This window comes from Limanda limanda, chromosome 1 (assembly GCF_963576545.1).
Source record: "Limanda limanda chromosome 1, fLimLim1.1, whole genome shotgun sequence".
In the NCBI taxonomy this organism is placed as follows: domain Eukaryota; kingdom Metazoa; phylum Chordata; class Actinopteri; order Pleuronectiformes; family Pleuronectidae; genus Limanda; species Limanda limanda.
In genome coordinates this window covers 16779423-16800308 of record NC_083636.1, presented here as the reverse complement: position 1 = coordinate 16800308, position 20886 = coordinate 16779423, and the positions used below count along the sequence as shown (strand labels likewise).

At 46.1% G+C, this 20886-nt stretch overlaps 1 protein-coding gene across 1 annotated transcript in view; it reads right to left on the bottom strand.

Annotated features, from left to right (window-relative positions):
- The window catches only part of sema3aa (sema domain, immunoglobulin domain (Ig), short basic domain, secreted, (semaphorin) 3Aa), a 31319-nt gene extending 10673 nt beyond the window's left edge, over positions 1 to 20646 (bottom strand). Inside the window, exons 1-6 of the mRNA XM_061078390.1 lie at positions 20088 to 20646; positions 6952 to 7112; positions 5171 to 5233; positions 1716 to 1835; positions 822 to 912; positions 605 to 724 (exon numbers count right to left, since the gene is read on the bottom strand). Of these exons, the coding sequence (XP_060934373.1) occupies positions 605 to 724; positions 822 to 912; positions 1716 to 1835; positions 5171 to 5233; positions 6952 to 7112; positions 20088 to 20193 (661 nt within the window). The 5' untranslated portion in view covers positions 20194 to 20646. The remainder of the gene's footprint in view (positions 1 to 604; positions 725 to 821; positions 913 to 1715; positions 1836 to 5170; positions 5234 to 6951; positions 7113 to 20087) is intronic.
- Between the last annotated feature and the right edge of the window lie 240 nt (positions 20647 to 20886).

The window sequence follows — 20886 nt, the reverse complement described above, 5'->3', positions numbered from 1 at the left end:
TGGCACAGCTTGAGGGAAAAGGTTCAAACTGACCTTTTGTGGCTCTGTGAGTCCGCCGCGGTGCCGACTGATAGCCGGACGGGCCGAGCGGTCAATAACTCTCACCGCCGCGCTAATCTCACTGGCACAGACAATCCCAGCAACTTTGTGAATGGGGCTCGGATATCTGATGTCTGCACATGAATGGAAGTGACTGGAGGCTTGAGGCTTGTGGGAGAATTTGATGCTTTAAAATCCGTTGGAAATGAATAGAGGTTTTTCTTTCTTTTTCTAAGAAACTGGCCAAGGACAGGAACTTATTTCCACTGTTTTGAATATTTTGAGGTGTATGTAGGATATTAGGGTGCAGTAAACAGGGTTTTGTTGGCGTCTGTATGTTTTGTGCAGGCTGAACGTACTCGCTTCCCCTTTTTGCTTGGAGATACAAAAAACCAAGGTAAAGGCATCATTTAAGAGTCAGTGATAAAATCCAGCTGTGTCATTAAACAACACCACAGGAAACCCTGTACTTCTAGGAGAACGCAAACAGCTGTATCGATGAAAAACTGGATCGAACAGGAAAATTGATTCCTTCCGTTGTGAAAATCAATTTCGTAATCTTTACCATTCAGCCATCTTGAATCGTGCTGCTCCGTCCTGATTGGATGATGATCCCCCAGCGTACGGAAAATGGCAAAGTCCCTTCCCATGAAATCAGCAGACGTGCCAGAGTACAGCTCCCCGTCTGCCAGCGAGAGAAAGTTAAAGTTATAGGAACAAATGATCGGCCCGGAGGCAAATGCGTGTCTCCTGGAACTAATGGAGGGAGGGATCAAACTCACCGATCAGGAGCGAGGCGGAGAGCATTCTGGGGTCGTAGGGGCTTTTCCCGCGGCCGTTCTCAAAATGAGGCGCCAGTCGAAAGATGTTGTCCTGTGGTGGAACGGGTCAGAGTTCAAAACAAGGCCAGAGAAAGCTAAACTAAGCCTAAAGGTACATACATAGCCTGCGTTTCAAATTACAACATATTCTGCTTCTTCCTCACAGCTCTTGGAATGAGCTGCACCATTTAGAAGAAGATTTAGAAGAAAAGGCAAAAATCACCTCAAGAGTATTTAAATAAATCTAAACAACAGTTACGAGAGGTCGGAATCACTCGCTTTTCAGTAATTCGATTACTAGGATTACAAGTGTTAAACCACAAGAGAACACATGCGGGGACAATCTGCATGGTGCAAACACTACACCCCCCCCCCCCCCCCCCATTGTCCGGCGACAGAACCCACGCTGCTACACTGATTCACTTGTAGACCTCTATCAGGATGACTGATTAAACTTTAATGCCGGGGGAGAGGTTGTTTTAATTTCCGACGGCTGGAGTCGAACCGTGTAGTGACCACTTTTTTCCACATCTTCACACAAAGGAAAACATTGATGGGGAGATAATCAATGAGGGGAATGGATACTGCTGCGCTTGACAGAAAAGCATGTGTGTGTGTGTGTGTGTGTGTGTGTGTGTGTGTGTGTTTGTGTGTGTGTGTGTGTGTGATAACACTCAATTGCTTAAGGGGAAACAGTATTGAACTTTCCCTCTCATTACTTTACAATAGCACTGGTGTCACGTTTCATGACTTCCTAATGAGTTGAAATCTAAATTACCTTTTTGCATATATATAACAACTTAAAACCCAACAACGTTCGGTGTGTGCTGACATCAATGCACCACAATGCCTTACCTCTGCCCTCTTGCCCATTTCCAGATAAGCACAGATGGGGTGGAAGGCTCCTGTGCCGCAGATGTACATGTGGGTCTGGTTGTACGGTTGGAGGACCCGAATGTAGTTAGAGCACTCTTTCTGCAAAAAATAAAAAAACAAAATACATATAAATCAACATAAAATAAAGATATACACACCAACTTGTGGATATATTTATGCAGTAATAGCTGGTAAAGACATTTACTTTCGTCTGCAATACCTGCCTCGCAAAGCACATGGAACTTTTGGGAATTCTACAAAAGGGACTTGTGTGAGCAGTAGCCCCTGCGCGGCCAATTCACTCCTTCATATCATAAAGTTTAAATAGGGTTTTACCCCTTATGAAAATAAAGCGGACACCTATCATAAAAAAAAGGATGTGATTCGACTGAAACCCGAGACAAATAGAAAGCAGAGAATAACGGTGAATAGAGAAAAGCTTTGTTGGAATTTAAAGCAGGGACTTTCCACTCGGAAAAGGAAAAAAAAAGAACAACCGTATGAAACCGAGTCTCATTCGAGGAAATCCCACCTGTAAGTCGAATCAGCAAATCCCCCTCACATCTTTAATGATCCATGTGTTTCAATTTACCGTGGGTATTTGGGTTGGCTCTGCGGCACATGCTGACAATCCCAGTGGTGTGAGACTGTTTATTAGAGCGCTAATCAAGGAGATTGGTTGGTGTAGGAGGCTTATTAGCGGCCTTGAGGACTTGATTTGGGCACATGTGTTTAAGAGATTAGCTTGTGGTTTGCCTAATTATAAATACTTATTGAATATCTACCCAACAAACAAGTACTTGTGTTTGTTTGGGGATTTGGAAAAGCAACACATACACACATCAAATCAAATGCTGACTGCCAAATACTCCTTTCCTCCCCTTCAACAACTGTATCTCCTCCGGCCTCTGAGCAGTTCAGACGTTTCAGATGATTTGATGATGTCCCTCATGAGACATACATGGATACGAGGCTCCAGGTGTCAGTCGCACATCTTCCAGTGCAATCCAAAATTGAATTTTCCGAAAAAGCTGAATTTCCTGCTATTATTCAAAGAAGTAGAAACAATTGTGTTTTTGAGGCTGCTGTTTTTTCCTCCGCAGTAACATGCTCCAAATCGACATTTTGGGAAAAAAGCTGAGAGTGAGTTGTGAAAATGGAAACCACTGAACAGCTGTGTCCCAGTTCAGGGGCTGCGTCCTGTGGAAGCTGCAGTCGAAGACCGATTGTATCTCTTCTCCACGGCTTCTTCAAATGTGTACAACGAAAGAAGGATCCATCGCCCTTTTAGAAGGCTATAGGTGAGCTTTTTTTCAATTTTTCCAGCCTTTGTGCTAAGCTAAGCTAAGCGATTACTGATGTTAGCTTCATATTTACCACACAGACCAAAAATTGCTCACAATCTTCTCATCATATTGTCGTCAAAAAAGTGAATAAGCCTCATTTCATCCAAATGTCGATACAGGTATGTAATACGCGGTTTTAGCGTGTTAGCAGTTTCTGAGTGGGCTGAACTGCAGGATTTAATAAGTCTCACGTGTGAACCTTCATCAACGACCCACAGTCTCACACACTCAGTTCGCACACTTCAGCCACACTGTTATTGCCCATTTCACAGAGGAAGACTAAAACTTACATGATGTCTTGTGGCTAACCTCAGCCCCGTCCAAGTGTCTAGAAGACTGCGTCAACTTAACGACTCTACCCTCTGTTTTTTCCCTACTGTTGAACAGCGGGACCAAACGGCCCCACCCCCCACATCATTCTCACGCCCTTATAATATGCATTTCACACAAGCTCCTATAACCCCCCCCCCGAACCCAGCCACCCCTCACCCTCGGATGTCAGGTCTGTTTAGGATTTTACACGGCTCTCAATAAGTTGGACTCATTAGCTATGTGGGAGGTGGGTTGCACCTAAACACTGACAGACGTTACTTATTCAAGTCACTCAAACGCGTCAGCTCGATCTTGGCCTCAGGTGAAAAATGGCTTCCCCGATCACAAACCATGTCATTATGTAAAAAAGCCACAACAGCCGCAGAGGATAAATGAGTCATTATTGGATCAAGTTAATGACTCTCTCTGGGCTCTTTCACGATGACTTTCCACGGGAGAAACGGGCGGACAGATTTGTGTGTGGTTCGTAGACATTTGGATGAGTTGAGTGAATTTTGAGATTATGCTGAGGTCTCTAATTGAATATGGAAAAAATACTGTGGAAATGCAGGATAACTGCTAATTTCCCTTCGGTGTCTGTAATAGCTGGACAAATAATCGGAAATGACATCAGGCAGTTCTGCGAAAAACTGTGAAGCCACACTTCAGTATCCGAACGCTTTGTTCACCGAAACGCAACAACCTGGGCCAAGTTACAGACTCATCCTGCCAAGGAGAATGATGCAGCCATCAGGCATTTTGGAGAGGAGGGGGCAGCTGTTACATTTGTTCTGCGGCTGTAAAGTGTGGTTTGGACAAATGCATCAATTTGGGAGCTCTGAATGCTTTAGTAATGTCCCAATCAAGGCCTCCCGTGCTGCACTCCCTCTCTGCTCTCACCGCCTCATTTTCAAGGGTAAACATTTTCACAGCACGCAAATACCTCATCACAGGGTTTTGTGTGATTTTGTGCTGCCAGCGCACACTATTTTTCCACCGTGCGAGACAGCGGAGGTGTAGTGTTCCTCGTGTGGCCTCGAGTCAATGTTGGTGTGTGTGTGTGTGTGGAACTGAAAAATCCGCTGGTGAGTTCGGACCCCAGTGGAACCTCTGTGATTTGAAAAAGCACAGTGTAATTCTGGGTAATCCTTAAAACCTGCAGCCTCTGCACTCGAGACTCAACCAGCCGTGAAATTGAGATCAGATACTACACGGAGCGGGCCTTTCCAAACAGCGACACAGAGATAACACGCACTAACACCCGTCCTGCACACAAACAAAGCTGGTGGCACATAGTATGTGTTCAGCAAATTTGCGCTGAATTGCACATGTGAGCTAATAAACTGTGCCAGATAAAGAGAGCTCAAACAACGCTCTCCCACATACATGTATATATATATATAAATATATATATATATACTTCCATCATTACACTGTACATCACAGAGGCGAATAACCTCTGGGGAATTGCGTCATTGTCCTGGTGCCAGTGAGACGCTACGTGCACTTCAGTGTGATCGAACATCTGTGCTCCAGTGTGTGTTCAGTTCTGTGGGGGATGGTCCACAGAGAGTACAGTGTGCTAGAGGTGACATGAGACATGGCTACTATCACTTTTATCTGAGCTCATTTGCCATCTCCCTACAGTGCTATGGTAATTCTACTGCTGGTGGATCCAGACGGTTACTTCTATCATGTGCTGTTGCCAGAACTCAAATTCCTGAGAAATTCAATGGAAGCGCTGAAATCATGATGCCATCGTGAGTGTAGACTTACCACATAGTCTTTCCCTGCCCACTTGCATTCATCCTTCTTGGAGGGGGTGGCAGGCCATGCAATCTGTGCAAAAACGAGAAGAAGACAAAGTCACACTCTGCTGGAGTTGGAGAGGAGCTCAGTGAGTCGCAGCAGTGAATCAGAAGGAAACCGGTTCCTTTGAATTCCAGGAGAATTACTTTTCATTAGTCATGTTTTACTCACTTTTTTATTTTAGGTCAGTGTTTCATGTACATTTGATAAATATTCAAAGGCTTTTCTACAATATAATGACAGACTGCATCAAAGTGGAGAAGAAACAGAGTCGGTGTGGCAGGAAAACAACAATGAGAGACAAACAGAGTTAAAAATGTACCATGAGTCAAACATGTAATATGCAGGAAACTCTACCCTTCGTGTTTCACTTGCTTTGTCGATATAGACATTTTATATGGCTTAAATATGGGTTCTGGATCAAATTATGGGATTTAAAAAGTTAAACTCTTTTCTACAGTTCAGATCGCGAGCATATGGTTGCACTTTTCACTTCAAATATGAAAAGAAAACAGGCTTTTAATATTTTCTTTTGGAAATGATCGGACTCATTTTGTACGTTGTTCTTTCCTTAGGGTGAATCCATCTATGGCCCAAATGGGCTTATCTTACACCCAACAGCAAAATAGCGCCAAGCTTGACGCAATTGTCTTAGTGAGCTTCAGCCCGTCCTACGCCCAACATTGTTTCAATAGCAAATATACTTGAATCTGCGTGTTTACCAAGAACCTGAAGTCAATTTCGCAGAATTTGTTTATTTCAAAGACCCATTGTAATATGTGTCACACAGACAGGTGCACAAAACACGTACACTGGACTTGCACACTTTGACTTTGTGCATGACCAGATCTGTTCTTGTGTAGTACCTGGCAAATCAGCAAGTATAAAATAAATCCATACTGAGTGAAGAGATCAAGTAAATCTCTTTTGAACCATGTGAATGGCACTGCAGCTATTTTTTCTGCCATTAAACCAGCAAAAGTGGATTTGAAAACACCCTAAATGGCACTTCCTGCACTTTGATCTTTAAAATAAAGGCTCTGTGGTCACAGGAGTTATAAACACATGGAGCATATGAGTGTGCATGAATGAGTCAGGGAATGGTTGTATACTAAAATGTGGATGGGATCGAGGGCCCTTTTTTTGTTGGAAGCCGCACAGATGTGAAATGTCAATGAAAAAGTATGCACGTGCGTGTATGTACACACACACATACACACCATTCCTCATTCTGCTCTGAAACTTTAACTCCTCTGTAGATCAGCTGAGTTTTTCTTCTCCTGGGAAGCTGCGTTGCAAATTTGGGGGTAATTACATTAGATTTGCTTAATCACTGCTTTTTGGCCTTTATCTCCTAATGATGCAAGGATCAGAACAAAAGAGCGAAAAAGAGAAAGTGGAAAAAAAAAACACACATCCTAGCCAAGGGCAAAAAGAATGCAGAGACACACTCTGCCTCTCTGCATTGACTATGTATTTTTCAGCACTTTAATTCCCCTGCTCAGCTCTCTGCAGCCTGCAGGCAAAGTCTGTCAGTTCTGTGTGTCAATGATAGCTGCTCGAATCAGATAAAAAGACCGTTAACCTAGTCCAGGTGGAGTAATGGAATTACGGACGGCCCTGTCTGGACCAAGACAGACAGGGGGAGGGACTGAGGGGAGGGGGGAAGGAAGAGATGGAGTAATGGACTCCAGAGGGAGAGGAGAAGAGAGGAGGGAGGAGAAGGAGAAGTGTAACCAGAGTCCTACCTGCTTGTGGTCCCTGTTGATGTTGACGAGGTCGAAGGAGAAGATGTGGTCCTCGGCTCCGACCAGCAGGCGCCCTCGCTCCTCGTCCAATAGGAAGGTGTCGTAGCTCGAGCTGTTGGCCAAGCCGTTGTAGGTGATGAGGTTACTGGTCTCTAACATCTCTGAAAAGAAAGAAAAGAGAGAGTTGTTGAAAGATGGATGTAAGGAAAAGGATTGAACAGATAGAAATGTCGAAAAATAAAACACATTATTCAGTACAAAACACCATAGCTCTTCTAAAGAAATTATTTCATAAAACAAAGTTGTTGAGAAATTTCAAATAACTGACTCAAATAAAATTGACCTTTAAGATAAAATATAGTATGAAATCATAATTCCTCTTGACTGTATTTCTCTTGTGTAAGAGGGTTTAAATCTTTTTGCATAAGAAAAAACTCAACAATCAATTATGTATTTGCGGAATAACTAAATTTGTCTCTGATTCAAAGGAAGAATCTGCTGCTCTCCGATCATGGCGCCCTGTGGTATGAAATGTGACCTTTTCTCATGCTTCTGTAATTGCCTTTTTCACACACACTTGCACACACGTACACACGGACACACGTCAGTCAGGTATAGCGTGAGACATTTAAAGTAAACACAGCACGTCCCAGTCAGGGACACGGTTCAGGCCTGTTCAGCCGTGTGATTGGTTGAATAATTCATACGGAGTCAGGGCGAGGGGAGACACTGTGTGCGTGTGTGCGACTGTAGACGGGATATTGTGTAAATTCAAATTAAAGGGGGGGCTACAAAGTCCTGGAATATACATTAAAACCCAATGAAGAAACCAGAACAAGACTTCACCTGTGTGCTAAAGTCAGTTATACATTAAATCTCCGAAAAGGAGTTTCGACAAACTCTGAAGAAGAGCGGGCTTTACTGAGCGTTAGTGTTACATTAACAAAGAACAACACTCCCTTCCTGAGAGCAAGTTAACCCAGGATTACACATCCTGTTAATGCAACACAATGTGTAATCCTGCTGTTTCACGCGCTGCAGCACAAAATATTCAATGTATATTCACAGATATGTTCTTAAGTGACCGCAGGTTGTAATAGCGTAGCCAGAAAAAGCCGCAGTTTTTAAGGCAATTGGAAGAATTTTATTTTGTACAGTAGGCAATCAAATTAAATTGAATTATTTTGGATTAAATTATCATTTTTATTATTATCTTTAGCACATGACGGGATGTAAGGACACTTTATTAGGTGCATTTCCTTCACATCACCTTATTGCTGGATATTACCATCACAGAGAAGCCAAGTTGAGCAAATGCAGGAAATAAATCAATATCGGTAAATTAAATAGCATCTTCCAAAGCGAAGATATGCGGTATGTCAACTGGCAGGGGGCCAGTTACAGTGCAGGCTGATCCAAAATGAAATAATTATCATAGCAAGAACAATATTTGATTTGCAGTTCAATAAAAAAGAAATTGAATTAATCCATTAAACATGTGCCCCTGGTTGTTCTACTGGACACGAAACATGTGCTCTGGATTTCCCCCGCAGGTAAAGTCCTCCGATACATCAGCCTCAGTCTATCATACGACATCATCCATCATCGTCAGTGTCAACACAGCGTGGACACATGCATGGCACACAATATAGAGACCACACAAACATACACACACGTGCACACACACCCTCCCACACACACACACACACACACAGAGGAGCGTGCAGTCCAGCGGATTGCGATCTCCCTGCTCTCTCCCCACAGGGCCGTGATTGACGGGCTGCTATAGGAGCCATCTGCGCCCACTCACAGCGCGTAAGACCTTGGACATCTGTGTCTACATAAAAGAAGGGACTGATGGGAAGGGGGGGGGGGCGAGGTTTGTCAGCCATTCCTGTGCAACCAGTACGTGTGGGGTGGAGGAGGACCAGCGAGAGGGCGTGGCCGTCACCTCATAAAGACGGTCGCAGCTCATCTGCGTCACTCGGGTTTCGGTTCGAGGCAAAGTTGGAGGCTTTGGAAATCAAGTGGGTGGGAGCGGGCATGAATGGGAGTCTGTGAATGCGTGTGAGGATTTGTACAGTACCACAGATGGATTGAGTGTGTGTGTGTGTGTGTGGGTGTATGTGGGTGGGTGGGTGGGGCGGGGGGTTCAATGTGTGTAGGTATCCTTTTTTCTGCACTGGCCATTCCATGCAAACCAGCATCCTGGCATTCACATTCACATACACAAACTTACTGTGCCACAAAGGAGAAAGTGCTGCAGTGCTCAGATGAAAATGAAATCAAATACTAAAGTTAAGGGGTGTCCTCAGAGACATGTCGTCAGCCAATCAGAAGGTCCCCTTTTCTCCGTTCACCAATCAGACATCAGAAAGCAGGATGTCAGCAAATTTGACTTTTTTATTTTTAAAGTTGCAACTATGAAGTAATGGAAAAAAATGAAGGATTTGGTAGAAAGTCAAGTTAGAAAAAACTAAATTGGAATGAAATGGAAAAATAAATAGTTTTAAACCTTTGACAGATCAGAAAAAGGAAAAAATGGAAAACAATGGCAGATCTTGAGGCACAGACGCCGAAAACAGTAAACAGCAAATGAACAGATCTTATCCCTGTTTCCATTTAGGAGGGATTCTTCCCAGCTCCTCTGTCTTTACTGCCATGTTGGCTCAACATGTGACGACCCATATCAACTCAGAGTGAGACTCTGGAGCCGAGTCCAGGAGCCAGGAATGCGCTCCAAAATGGCAGCGTCCGGGGATCGTCGTGAAAAGGTTTCCCCCACCGATGGGCCAAAAAGTAGAAAAACACTCACGCATATTTCAACACGTGGTGAAGTCCGACAAAGACAAGGTTGCCTCCGCACACGAAACACACACAAACACACACACACACACACACACACACACACACACACACACACACACACACACAAAAAGAGGCTTTATCCGAGCTGGGATCTTCTGTGGTTTGGAGAATTGGAGGAACTGGGGCGTGAGCACCTAAGGACCTCCAACCTAAACACAGACACGCTCGTTTGGAAGCGGGAGAACAGCAGCACGGGGAGCGCACAGCACAGCTCATACAAAATATAGTACCCAGGAAAAGGACAAGCACGCACACACACACACGCACACACAGTGAACATATAGAACATGCAAACAAATGCATACACGCACTGTCACAAACACAAAACAGGTTCTGCATGAACTCACTGTGCTCTACTTTAAAAATGCAAACACCGAACACACCCTTAAACTGACATGCATATATTATTGTGACCTAAATGTTTACACCACATCAATTCTCTAAACACGCACTACACACACACTAACACACGCACACACTTTCTCTTTTCTTCCCAGACTAAGTTGTAGTCTGGGAGGATGTTGAGTATTTCTGCTTATGCAGCATGAACTAGTTGAACAGTGAGCGCACTCAGCAGCTTCCATCTCTAACACACACACTATGGCCCCGGACCCCCCAATGCACACACACACACACACACACACACACACACACACACACACACACACACACACATGGACATATGTAGCACACGCCCCCCTCGCCACCCACAGTCTGCTTACACTAGCCACTGGAACACAGAGACATTTAAACACACATATATGCTTGTGTGTGCGTGTGTGTGTGTGTGTGTGTGTGTGTGTGTGTGTGTGTGTGTGTGTGTGTGTGTGTGTGCATTCCAGCCCCTACACACACCTCACACACTTCATTTGGTTCGGTCTCTGCTGCCCACCTCCATCCCACTTTCTCTTGTTACACACATCCTCTGTCTGCTCTCTGTCACTCACACATCCTGTCTTACACACATTAATTGTACAGGAACAGTGGCCTATGCAAACACACACACACACGCACACACACAAATGCAAATGTAAAGAGTACATTCACGATTTTACGCAATCAGTGTTGACCCAGTTTTCATGAAACTCTCTACATATGATGACTGAAAGAAGCATCCTGAAGTATGATTGTCTATACATTTCTATACAATCTATACAAAACACACACACACACACACCCTTACAAACACACAAACACAAACGCACACACACTCTGTATGGCCCTTGAAACTGGCAAATAAAAAACGATTCATTCAAATAAATCATCATCCTCCATTATGGAAAATAACCTGGCTCTTTTCTTAAAAATCCCCAGGAAACAAAAAAACTATATATTCAAAATTCAAGTGCAATTGTCTGTGGAGTGCTCTTCACTCCCCCATTCTCCAAACAGGCGGGCGTTTTAGCCGCCTACATGCCACGCAATAGCCGAATAATGAGAGCGAATGAAAGAAAGGCGACAGGGCATTAAATTATGTTTATCTGTGTGTGTGCGACTGTGTGTGTGTGTGTGTGTGATTGTGTTTGAGTGACATGAAACATAAAAGCCTGACGGATAAAAACACTTGACTGAGATTCAACAGATGGTTCCATTAAAATCACGCAACATTTCTAAGTGTTTCTCTTGTTCGTACATGCAGTGAAAGCTCAACGAGGCCAGAGTTGTTTTCGATATGTAAAGAGAAAAAAGGAGTTTGAATGACACGTTGTTCAGTTCCTGCTCATTGACATTGTTCTTTTTCCCTCCCAGCAGCTGGCTGAAGGTGTGAGACTCAGATCCAAATAGGTGTGTTACTAAAGAACGACTCAGTGGACAGGCAGGGAAAGTTTGAAGAGAAAATAGCGTCTCGAAAAAAGGAAACTGGCGTGGAGAATTACACGTTTATCTTTCAAATGCAAGGCCGAGCTTCAGAAATGCGAAGACACACAGTGCTGTAATATCTCCGGTGGTTTGGCTTGGCACGTCAGTCTCTGCCTCCTGAAAGTCTGCCTTCCTTTTTCTCCGTGTGTGGTGCGGTGTGTGTGTGTGTGTGTGTGTGTGTGTGTGTGTGTGTGTGTGTGTGTGTGTGTGTGTGTGTGTGTGTGATGGCCTTGGCCACAAAACACAGGTGTCGGGGGGGAGAGAGGAAGAAAAAAAAATCCCTGGCTGCCGCCCCTTGGAAATTTGCTGAGAGCTTTGCTTAACAAAGTGCTCAAATATTATCCCGAGCTCAAGGATATCATCCACACAGGACTCAAAAGTTCACCTCCCCTCCCTCTTCTCTCTCGCTGTCTAAGCACAGGAGCAGGTGTGGGTTGGTTTCCATGGCAATGCTCTGTATAATACAACCTGGGCCGCTGGATTTGTCAGTCAGGTGGAGCTGAGTGACTGCGCCATCAGGAAATGCGCTTCCTCACGCACCGTGAACTGTAACGATTAAAATAATGTTCTTTTGTGCGATTTAAATCCCAAAGAACGGAGTGTGTGTTAACACGTGTGTGTGTGTGGAGTGATTAATCATTACGTCCGCGCATATCTCTGCATATGAATGTGCAGAATCTGTGTGTAAGGGACAGGGAGAGCAAGAGAACGAGAAGACATGGAACAAAGTGCAACGGCTTTCTAGTAAATCTGCTTTCAAATGCAAATAGCTGTTAGTAGAGATGAGCCAAAATGTCACCAGGACATTAAAAAAAAAACAGAAAGTATCACAGTTTGAGTTTTGTGCAAAAAAACTTTGACTTGTGTGATAAAATAATATTGTTGGACTATAAACAGTGTAAGACAAACAGAAGATGGGAATGTTTGCCGATTATTTAACTTCTACACCGAAAGCCCCATATAATTTGTCGTTAGGTGATATCCGACGTTAGGTGATATCCGAAGCTGAACCATTTTTATTCCCTGGGAAATTGGGGACAATGTATCCGCCCCTTGTCCGGATCTGCACCATCATGTATCGGTTCTTTCTTGGCTCATGTCCCATCCTTCCACCAAATTGTTGTGTAATCCTGGTCACAAACAAACAAACCGACCAAAAAACAGATACGGTTGAAAACATCCCCTCCTTGGCTGAGGAAAGTGTTTTCTTCGATTCCCCTTCGGGCAAAAACACAGTTCAACTCAAAAAATTTGAAAACTTTTCTATTTTGCAACCAAAAGTGACTCATAGTCGTAAATCACAGCCAGTATCGTGTCCTACGGGACGTTTCAACACCAAACTCTGTCCCCGTGACATTGACTCAGAGTAAGTTCAACCGTCGGATACCGTACGCATCAGAGGGACTAACAAGGTAAAAGCGGCCGCATCCCAAACCACGCAGAATCTATAAGAGTCGCCTAAGTATGTGTTGAATTTCACCGCGCAGCACCATTCATCTCTCTCAACCCAAATGCTAGACTTCCTCGTCACCGCACAGCATTCCTGCTCTTCCCCCGGGGGAGAGAGACACAGAGAAAGAGAGAGAGAAAGAGAGAGAGAGAGACAGAGAGATGCAGAAAACAAGAGCAAAGTTTTACCAAAAGGAGCTGACGGGAGAAGAAAAGCAGAGAAAGCAAAAGAGAATAATAGAGACAAGGAACTCGAAAGTCAGGATAATGACAGTAAAGTGAGACAGAAACATGAGAGAATGAATCAAATAAAAAAAAAAAAGCAGGCATACAAGAAAAGTGGTCCATGATGGAACCATTTCATTAGTGTGTGTCTCCTCCCGTCATTGGACGGCTGGACCGCAGAGAGCGGTTTTCCACCAGCGCTGTGCCCACAGACGGCTCGAGGCCGGGCCATGTGCACCGCAGAGAGCCCGCTCACACACCACTAAGTGCTCGCAGCGCAACCAGGCTGCTCGGTCGCTCTGGTTTACATTAATTTTTTAGGAAAACAAACAGACACACATACACTCGCTTTTTTGCATGCGAGCACAGCCACCGGTTCTAACTCCTCTGTGAGTGTGTGTGTGTGCAAATCAGGAAAATCACTCGTCGGCGAAGCTGTGCAGCGAGCGGGAGGCAGCTTGTGCTATCGTGAGGCGGTTTGATGGATGGATGTGAAGAGGAACCAGGCTGTGGTTAGCGTGGTCATGTCTGGAGCCACTGCCTGTTAGTGCAGCCTGTCAGCCGAGCGGTGCAGCCGAATGTCAGCTCTGCCATTTTATTAGAAATTAATGAGGCAGGGCTACAGTTCTGGATGTGTCCCCGGCAAACTGTGACAGCGGCGACGACAGAGACACCGGAACACGGATCGCCGGGTGCACAGATGCATGCCAGTCGGAGCAATTGTTGAACAAAACGAGGGGGTTGGCGTAATAAATGAACAGTGTCTGCATTTCTTGATACGCCTTTCAACACTGGAAAAATAATAATCAATAAAATCCCCATGTGGCACCATTTCATAACGTCAGGATTTTCTCATTTTCCTAATGTGGCGACGTGAAATATGAAATGAGAGGGTTTTCAAAACCTGCCTCATTATATCTGGAGCTGCTGGTGTTATTTATGACGGGGAAATAACAAGTCCATGAGAAAGGAAGAAAAGAAACTGCCTGACTTTTAAATCACCGAGATTTTAAGGGCCTGGCATTTAAAGTTGACCTTAAAAAGTGACGTTGGAAACAATTAGAGTTGGTCGATTCGGATTAAAACCCACTAGGAGCGTCTTTAATAGCTACAAGATTACTGTGCATCCATTATTTCTCCCTCTGGATCTGATCGTCCTTTCTGTTTGTCTTCCCCTTTCAGTCCTTTGTTTGTCGTCCCTCCGTCTTTCTGTGAAGATGTTCCCCTCATTTGTAACTCGACTCTGTTCGGACTGAACGTCGCGGCCGTCTCTCTCTCTCTCTCTCTCTCCGTCTGACTGACGAGACTTAGCAGGTGGCGGGACCCATTCATACCCCGGCTTCAGCAGTCTGCACCGCGCTGTAACCCAAACCTGTCTCCCAAACACAGATGCAAAGACACTGGATATTTTTCTTGACCCCCCCCCCCCTCCCTGTGTGCATGTCCATACAACGCTTATGTACACACACGGACCAAAAAATGCACAACTAACTTACACGATTTGCTGTGCGCACACAAGTTAATCTTTGAGCAAACCCACACACGGCGCTGGCGCTATCTCCGAATGTGGCCTGCGAGCGCACATCTAGGTTTTTATTTTATTCGGGATGTTCATTTTCGCTTAAATTGAATTCTCCAAAGCAAGTAGACGAGTAATAACACAGCTATTTTGCGAGAGAACATTTTACGGCCGCTGGGGAACATTTCATAACACACGCCGATGAAGAGAGTAAAACAAAGACACATGCAAAGGAGAGGCCGCTGAACTCTGAAGTTCTACCTGCCAGTTTTCAACATGGGGGAATGATAACACACTTAAATCACTCCTCCTGCATTCCTGTGTTGGTTTAACTCATGCATAATAAGATACAACGCCACGATAACACTCGCTTTAGTATGCAAGTGTGAGACCGCAACAAAAACAAGTGACAGGTTTCTCTCCAGGACGTGATGAATGGCTTTTTGTTTTGCAAGCGTCGGTTGTGTCATTGCATAATTATCTGTGGGGTTAACAAGCGTCAGCGCGGATACACACTCATCAGAGCATCTCTCAACTTGTGGCTGAGGGGCGGGGGGCTCCAGCAAACACTGCGGTCAGGTGCATGTGAGTCAGAGCGAGGATATGCAGCGTTTTTCGGATGTAGCATGCGGGCAGAGCTGGAAAGCGAGCCAGTGAGAAACATTGGTTTATAGTATTGGAATGTTGGGAGAAGATGAGGGCAGTTCAGTGTGTGTGTGTGTGTGTGTGTGTGTGTGTGTGTGTGTGTGTGTGTGTGTGTGTGTGTGTGTGTGTGTGTGTGTGTGTGTGTGTGTCCGAAGAGAGTTGAAAAGAAGGATGTGTATCTACTGAGCTACAATCAGACACACACACACACACAAACGCACACACACACAGCATACAGGAAGATTGTACTTAGGGTCTGCGGTGGGGGAGAGAGAGCGATTGAACCGCAGGAGAGGAAGGACGAAGAGGGTGAGAGGGAGAGAGAGAGAGAGGGAGAGAGGGAGGCAGACATCTCCAAAGTTGGCGCGTTGGGCGAACACCTTATAATTATCTGCATCCGCTCTGTCAGCCTCAGCCCACAGACTGGACAGATATGACGGAGAGGGAGAGAGAGAGAGAGAGAGAGAGCAGGGGAGCGATGCTGCTCAATCACATATAAAATAATGAATAGACAAAATACGCTGATAAACCCGGCACACATGCAAACACCCACAAACACACATATACACACACACATGCTTATTTCCCCCCCTGGCAGGCAGGCACGCCCACACGCAAACACACACACTCACAGATGCGCTTATTACGGGGCCGAGTCCAGACTGCGTCGAGTGCGGTTCCACACCGAGTGTCTATTTTGAAGGGTTGCGAGCCAATTTCAGATTTCCCCTCATGTCTTTCTCAGCGGCGCTCCGTCGTCCTCGCTCGGTTCCACCCAGCGAGCTGGCGTGGGGGGGGGGTGGCCTGCGACGGCGTTAAGAGGTCATGCCGTGTATAGGCGCCGTAATTACCCAGAGCCGAGGGTAATTATCAGGTTGTCTGACGAGGCCTTTCGTTTTTTTTGAAGCGCCGCTCCCTGGCGGGGTTTTTTTTCTGGGATCACAATGGGGTCAAGATTTTTTTTAGCATAATCTGCCGCCGTATTGTGTTTGGAATCTCTGGGTGCTGCACATGCACTGATTGACCTTCAGGGGTCAGCGTTCCTCCTGATGGCTGTGGGAGGAATGTGCTCAGGTATTCATTGATCCACGGGAGTGTGTCATTGTTCTGTGGTGACACACAGAGGCTGTAGTGCTGCAGAATTTAATAGTTGTTATGTTTTAAAGCCGTCAAATGTATGATCGTGGTTTCGATATTGACAACGAAGCTCTGCAGGATGTTCAAGGTGATGTTGACTCACTTTTTCTTGCAGTTGTCAACATCTGCAAAACGTTCACAGAGGAATTCAACTTGGACTTGAGTTTCGCCTCGACTCCTCGTGCGAAGGCGAAGGAGGTTAGAGCGACTTTGGCGTTAGGAAGAGGAGGAAATAATTAACTCCTGTGATCATTCTTCTGTCCCCGTCAAGTCAGAATCCTTTCTGCCGAATGTCTAACTGACACAACTGGGAAATCATCTACTCAGCACTTGCTGCACCAGCTGTCCCCCAGGGAGGTCATTTTATCTACCTGCCTCCATTTCTCAGACGTCCTCGCTCACTCTACTCACTCTGCAGTCGTTTGCTCCGTCCTTTTTACGGGGGGGGTGGGGGAGGCAAATCAGTCACTTTTGTCTGTCTGAATCTGTCCCCGGAGGCGTATCATCGGCGCTCATTTGAGAATGATTTTCACGGGGACCTCGCTCGCACGCTCTCGGGTGTATATTTCATGGACTCAAATCCCGGGGCCCTGCTCGTCCTGGGCCTCGCTCTCTCTCTCTCTCCGCCTGTGATCGTCCCAGTCGGGGGGCCGGGCCCACTCTTGTGCTCGGCGCTGGTTTGACCGCCCCTCCCAGGAGGATTCCTCCTCATTGTTTATTTGACTTAATTACTATGCCGGCTTCGCGGGCGGGGAGGGGATGAGTGACACTTCGCTTAACGACCAGCCTCCCTTCCTTCTGCGTCGCCTACTGTACGACTGCCAGCTTTTCCTTCATTAAAAGCAAATCCCCTCCCCTCCGCCATCACTTCCACCGTCCTCCTCTTCCTCCCTCTCCATCCGCCCCGGTGTGGGCGTTGACTGAGAGGCGTCCCCTGACAGGCATCAAGAGAGCCGTCAAACACCTGTGGGCCCGAGACACGAGCCCAGGCAGCGGCGAGCGGTGGCACACAAAGACGGCGGCACACGATACACCCTCATGCCTTTGCACACACAGACACACACACACACACACACACACCAGTGCAAGCCAACAGCAGTTTGCAATCACACGTAATTGTAGAAACACAGATTCAACGGCACAATAAAAGATACCATTTTGTGAGCTCATGCGTTTGTGCTCGGGGACAAGTGCAAAACCAGGTGTCTAATTATATGAGCGCACAGCAGACCTGACACTTTCCTCGTTCTCTCTTTGTTTTTTGTTTTTTTGTGTCTTGCTAAAACACACACAAATTCACACAACGAGACACCACTTACAGTCTAAGAGGAGGAAATCACAAGAGAGGGTGTTGAGTCCTCACACCAAGATGTGGCAAGAACATTCACACACACACACACACACACACACACACACACACACACACACACACACACACACACACACACACACAGACAGACACACACAAACACACATATATGCATAAACAGCAGAGCTAAGATGCACTTCTCGTAAAAAATCATTGTCCATTTATTACAACAGGCTGCAGGGGCTGTGGTTCGATGCGGCTCATCCATCACTCGGCACAGTCAGTCAATACACACTTTGATGACATATCTCTTGTCGGCAACATGCTCACTTGTCAGACCGAATAGCGGAGAGAGGATCCCAAAAAACAGGGGCGCGCAGGAGGGGAGCGCTATTCACATTCTCTAAACAGATGGCCGTGCAAAGAAGGGATGACATTTTCCCATCAGGCTCGGGTTTGTGCGAGCTGACATGATGGAGCCCCGGGGATATATGACGTGAGTGCAGGTAAGTTCAGCCGTGATTCTTTCCAGATTCATTACACTCGCATGGTGAATACATGTCATCGCCCCTTTTAAAAAAAAAAATCCATCACTGTGACGGCATCAAAACCAGGACACAGAAAAGTGTGTTCAATGTTAAGGCACACGCTTTTATACTTTAGATTTGGGACACAGACCATTTGGAAGTTGACAAGGGTGATAAAGGAAAATATACTATCCCCAAATTACAACTTGCGCTCCTTGGAGAGAATAAAGCATGTCATATAGCAGGCCTCTAAACATAAGTTACACCGAGCGTCTCTGCTAAAGATAGAAAATGAATTAGAGTGACAAACGTCGTCATTCACCCAAAATTGATTTTCCCTTCGACGTGGACTGGAATTATCGGAGGAACCGAACCTCGGGGTGGAGGTCAACGCACACGAGAGGACGCACTCGTGTTCTCAGCTGCGAAATGATGTCAAATCAGCCCGTTCATAAATTCTCACAGGGCGATGCTTTATGGGGGTGAACGGGACTAAAATAAAGAATCAAGAGACCACACTCCCTGCTCTATACTTTTGGTCATGTTTCAGGACAAAGAACCACAATAGCCTCCCTCACTGACATCAAAAAAAATAAAAAGAAACGTCCCAAAATATGCCAAAAATGTTGACAGTTATTTCTAGCTGAGATGAAAAGTCTGCTATTACAAAGAGCCTGATTTAGTGTAGGGTGTGAGAGAGAAGAGACGCGATGGAGAGAGAAGGAGAGAGGGAGGAGGAGGAGGAGAGGAAGAGCCGGCGCTCCGCAGTCTCCCCTCAAAATAACACAGAAGGAGAGGGAATAACATGTTTGCTGTGTACGTCAAAAAAACGCACACGTGCACGGAAGAAAAAGACACATTAAAGTCTCCGTCTCCTTCTCCGCCCGATGCATTCGGCTGCAGATAGATGATTTATTGCATGCGCGTTAAATCAACATGCGTGAGTATTTTTCCATTTAAAAGAAGAAAAAAAAACTCTACAACTGTTGGATCCATTTACAGTCCTGAGTAATGAGAAGTTGGGAAAACCTGCATGCACAGCCCCTTAAAGAAAGGCTCCGTGTCACGACCCAAGCTCGAGTTTTTTGGGACAGAAGCCATTAAAACAGAGGCTCCAATGCCTTTTCAGAGCACTTAACAGGGGCTGTACAGTACCAGCACAAGGGGACAGCACGAGGGGAAAATTGGTACAGGGGCCAATATATACATTTAGCTCCAGGCCAGAGCCCTTCCTCTGCATATGGAACCAATCGGACCATTTTGCAAAGGCAGAATAGTCCGTTTTTTGAGGGACAGGCAGAGGAAGGAGTGACTTAATGTGAGGAAGGGAATGTGCAGGAGGTTGAGCTGGATGCTGTGCGCTGACCAAGAGGGAGAAAGAGTAGAGTGAGACAACACACAGTGGCAGAAATAGACTCACAGAAATAGAGGAGAAAAAAAGGGATACTCAACATGAGAAGAATGGATGAAAAGAAGAGCATGAAAGAGCAGCCACGGGCAAGAGGAATAGAGCAAGCAGGGTAGTTTGTGTTAAAAGGCAGTATACAGTGTATCCTGGAGTCGGGGGGGGGGGGGGGAGCGGAGAGAGGGGGCTTACCCTTGTATGACAGCTTTAGCCTGGGTACGTTGTGCTTGGGCTCAACTCCTCTGCCCGGCTGCACCGCCCCACACAGCAGCACTACAATCCCAAACAGGTAATCCATGGTGCTGGAGTGCTGCCGGACGGCCTCCGGACCGGGGGGGCACTCGCACCCCGAGTTCCCCCGAGATGAGTGGCTCCTGCTGGGAGGGGGGTCCGCCGAGTCCTGGAGAGTCCCTCTGACAGAGGAAGGTTCCAGGGGAGGTGGAGGTGGGAAGGAGAAGAGGAGGAGAGGGGGAAAAAAATCCTGGATGGGCTCCCCAGCTCAGAGGGCTCAATGTGGGGGGACTTCTGTGGTGTGAAGTGGGTGGAGGGGTGCCGCTCACATGGCTCCCCTGTGCGAGTGGAGGTCCGAGGTATATGGTCCCCCTTGGCTTATCTGTCCTCCACCAGGTGAAGGCTTCAGGCTTGAATGAGGTGATAGGCAGAGTGGAGGTAAATCAGATCACTTATCCACAACAGTGAAGCTGTCCTTCCTTCCTTCCTTTCTTTCTTTTTCCAGAGAGAATTTATTTTATCTCTGTCTTTCTGGCTTCTTCTCCTCAGAGCAGACACTCACAGCAAACCCTCTAATCCTTGTGTGCGGCTCCACTAGACTGCCAGAGAGAGAGAGAGCCACACCATCCACAGGAAGAGAGGGGAGGGGAGGGCGAGCAGCTGAGAGAGAGAGAGAGAGAGAGAGAGAGAGAATGGGAGTGCTGGTGAGAAAGAGAGATAGATAGAGGAGGGGGGGACTTGAGAGCAGCGATGAAGCCAG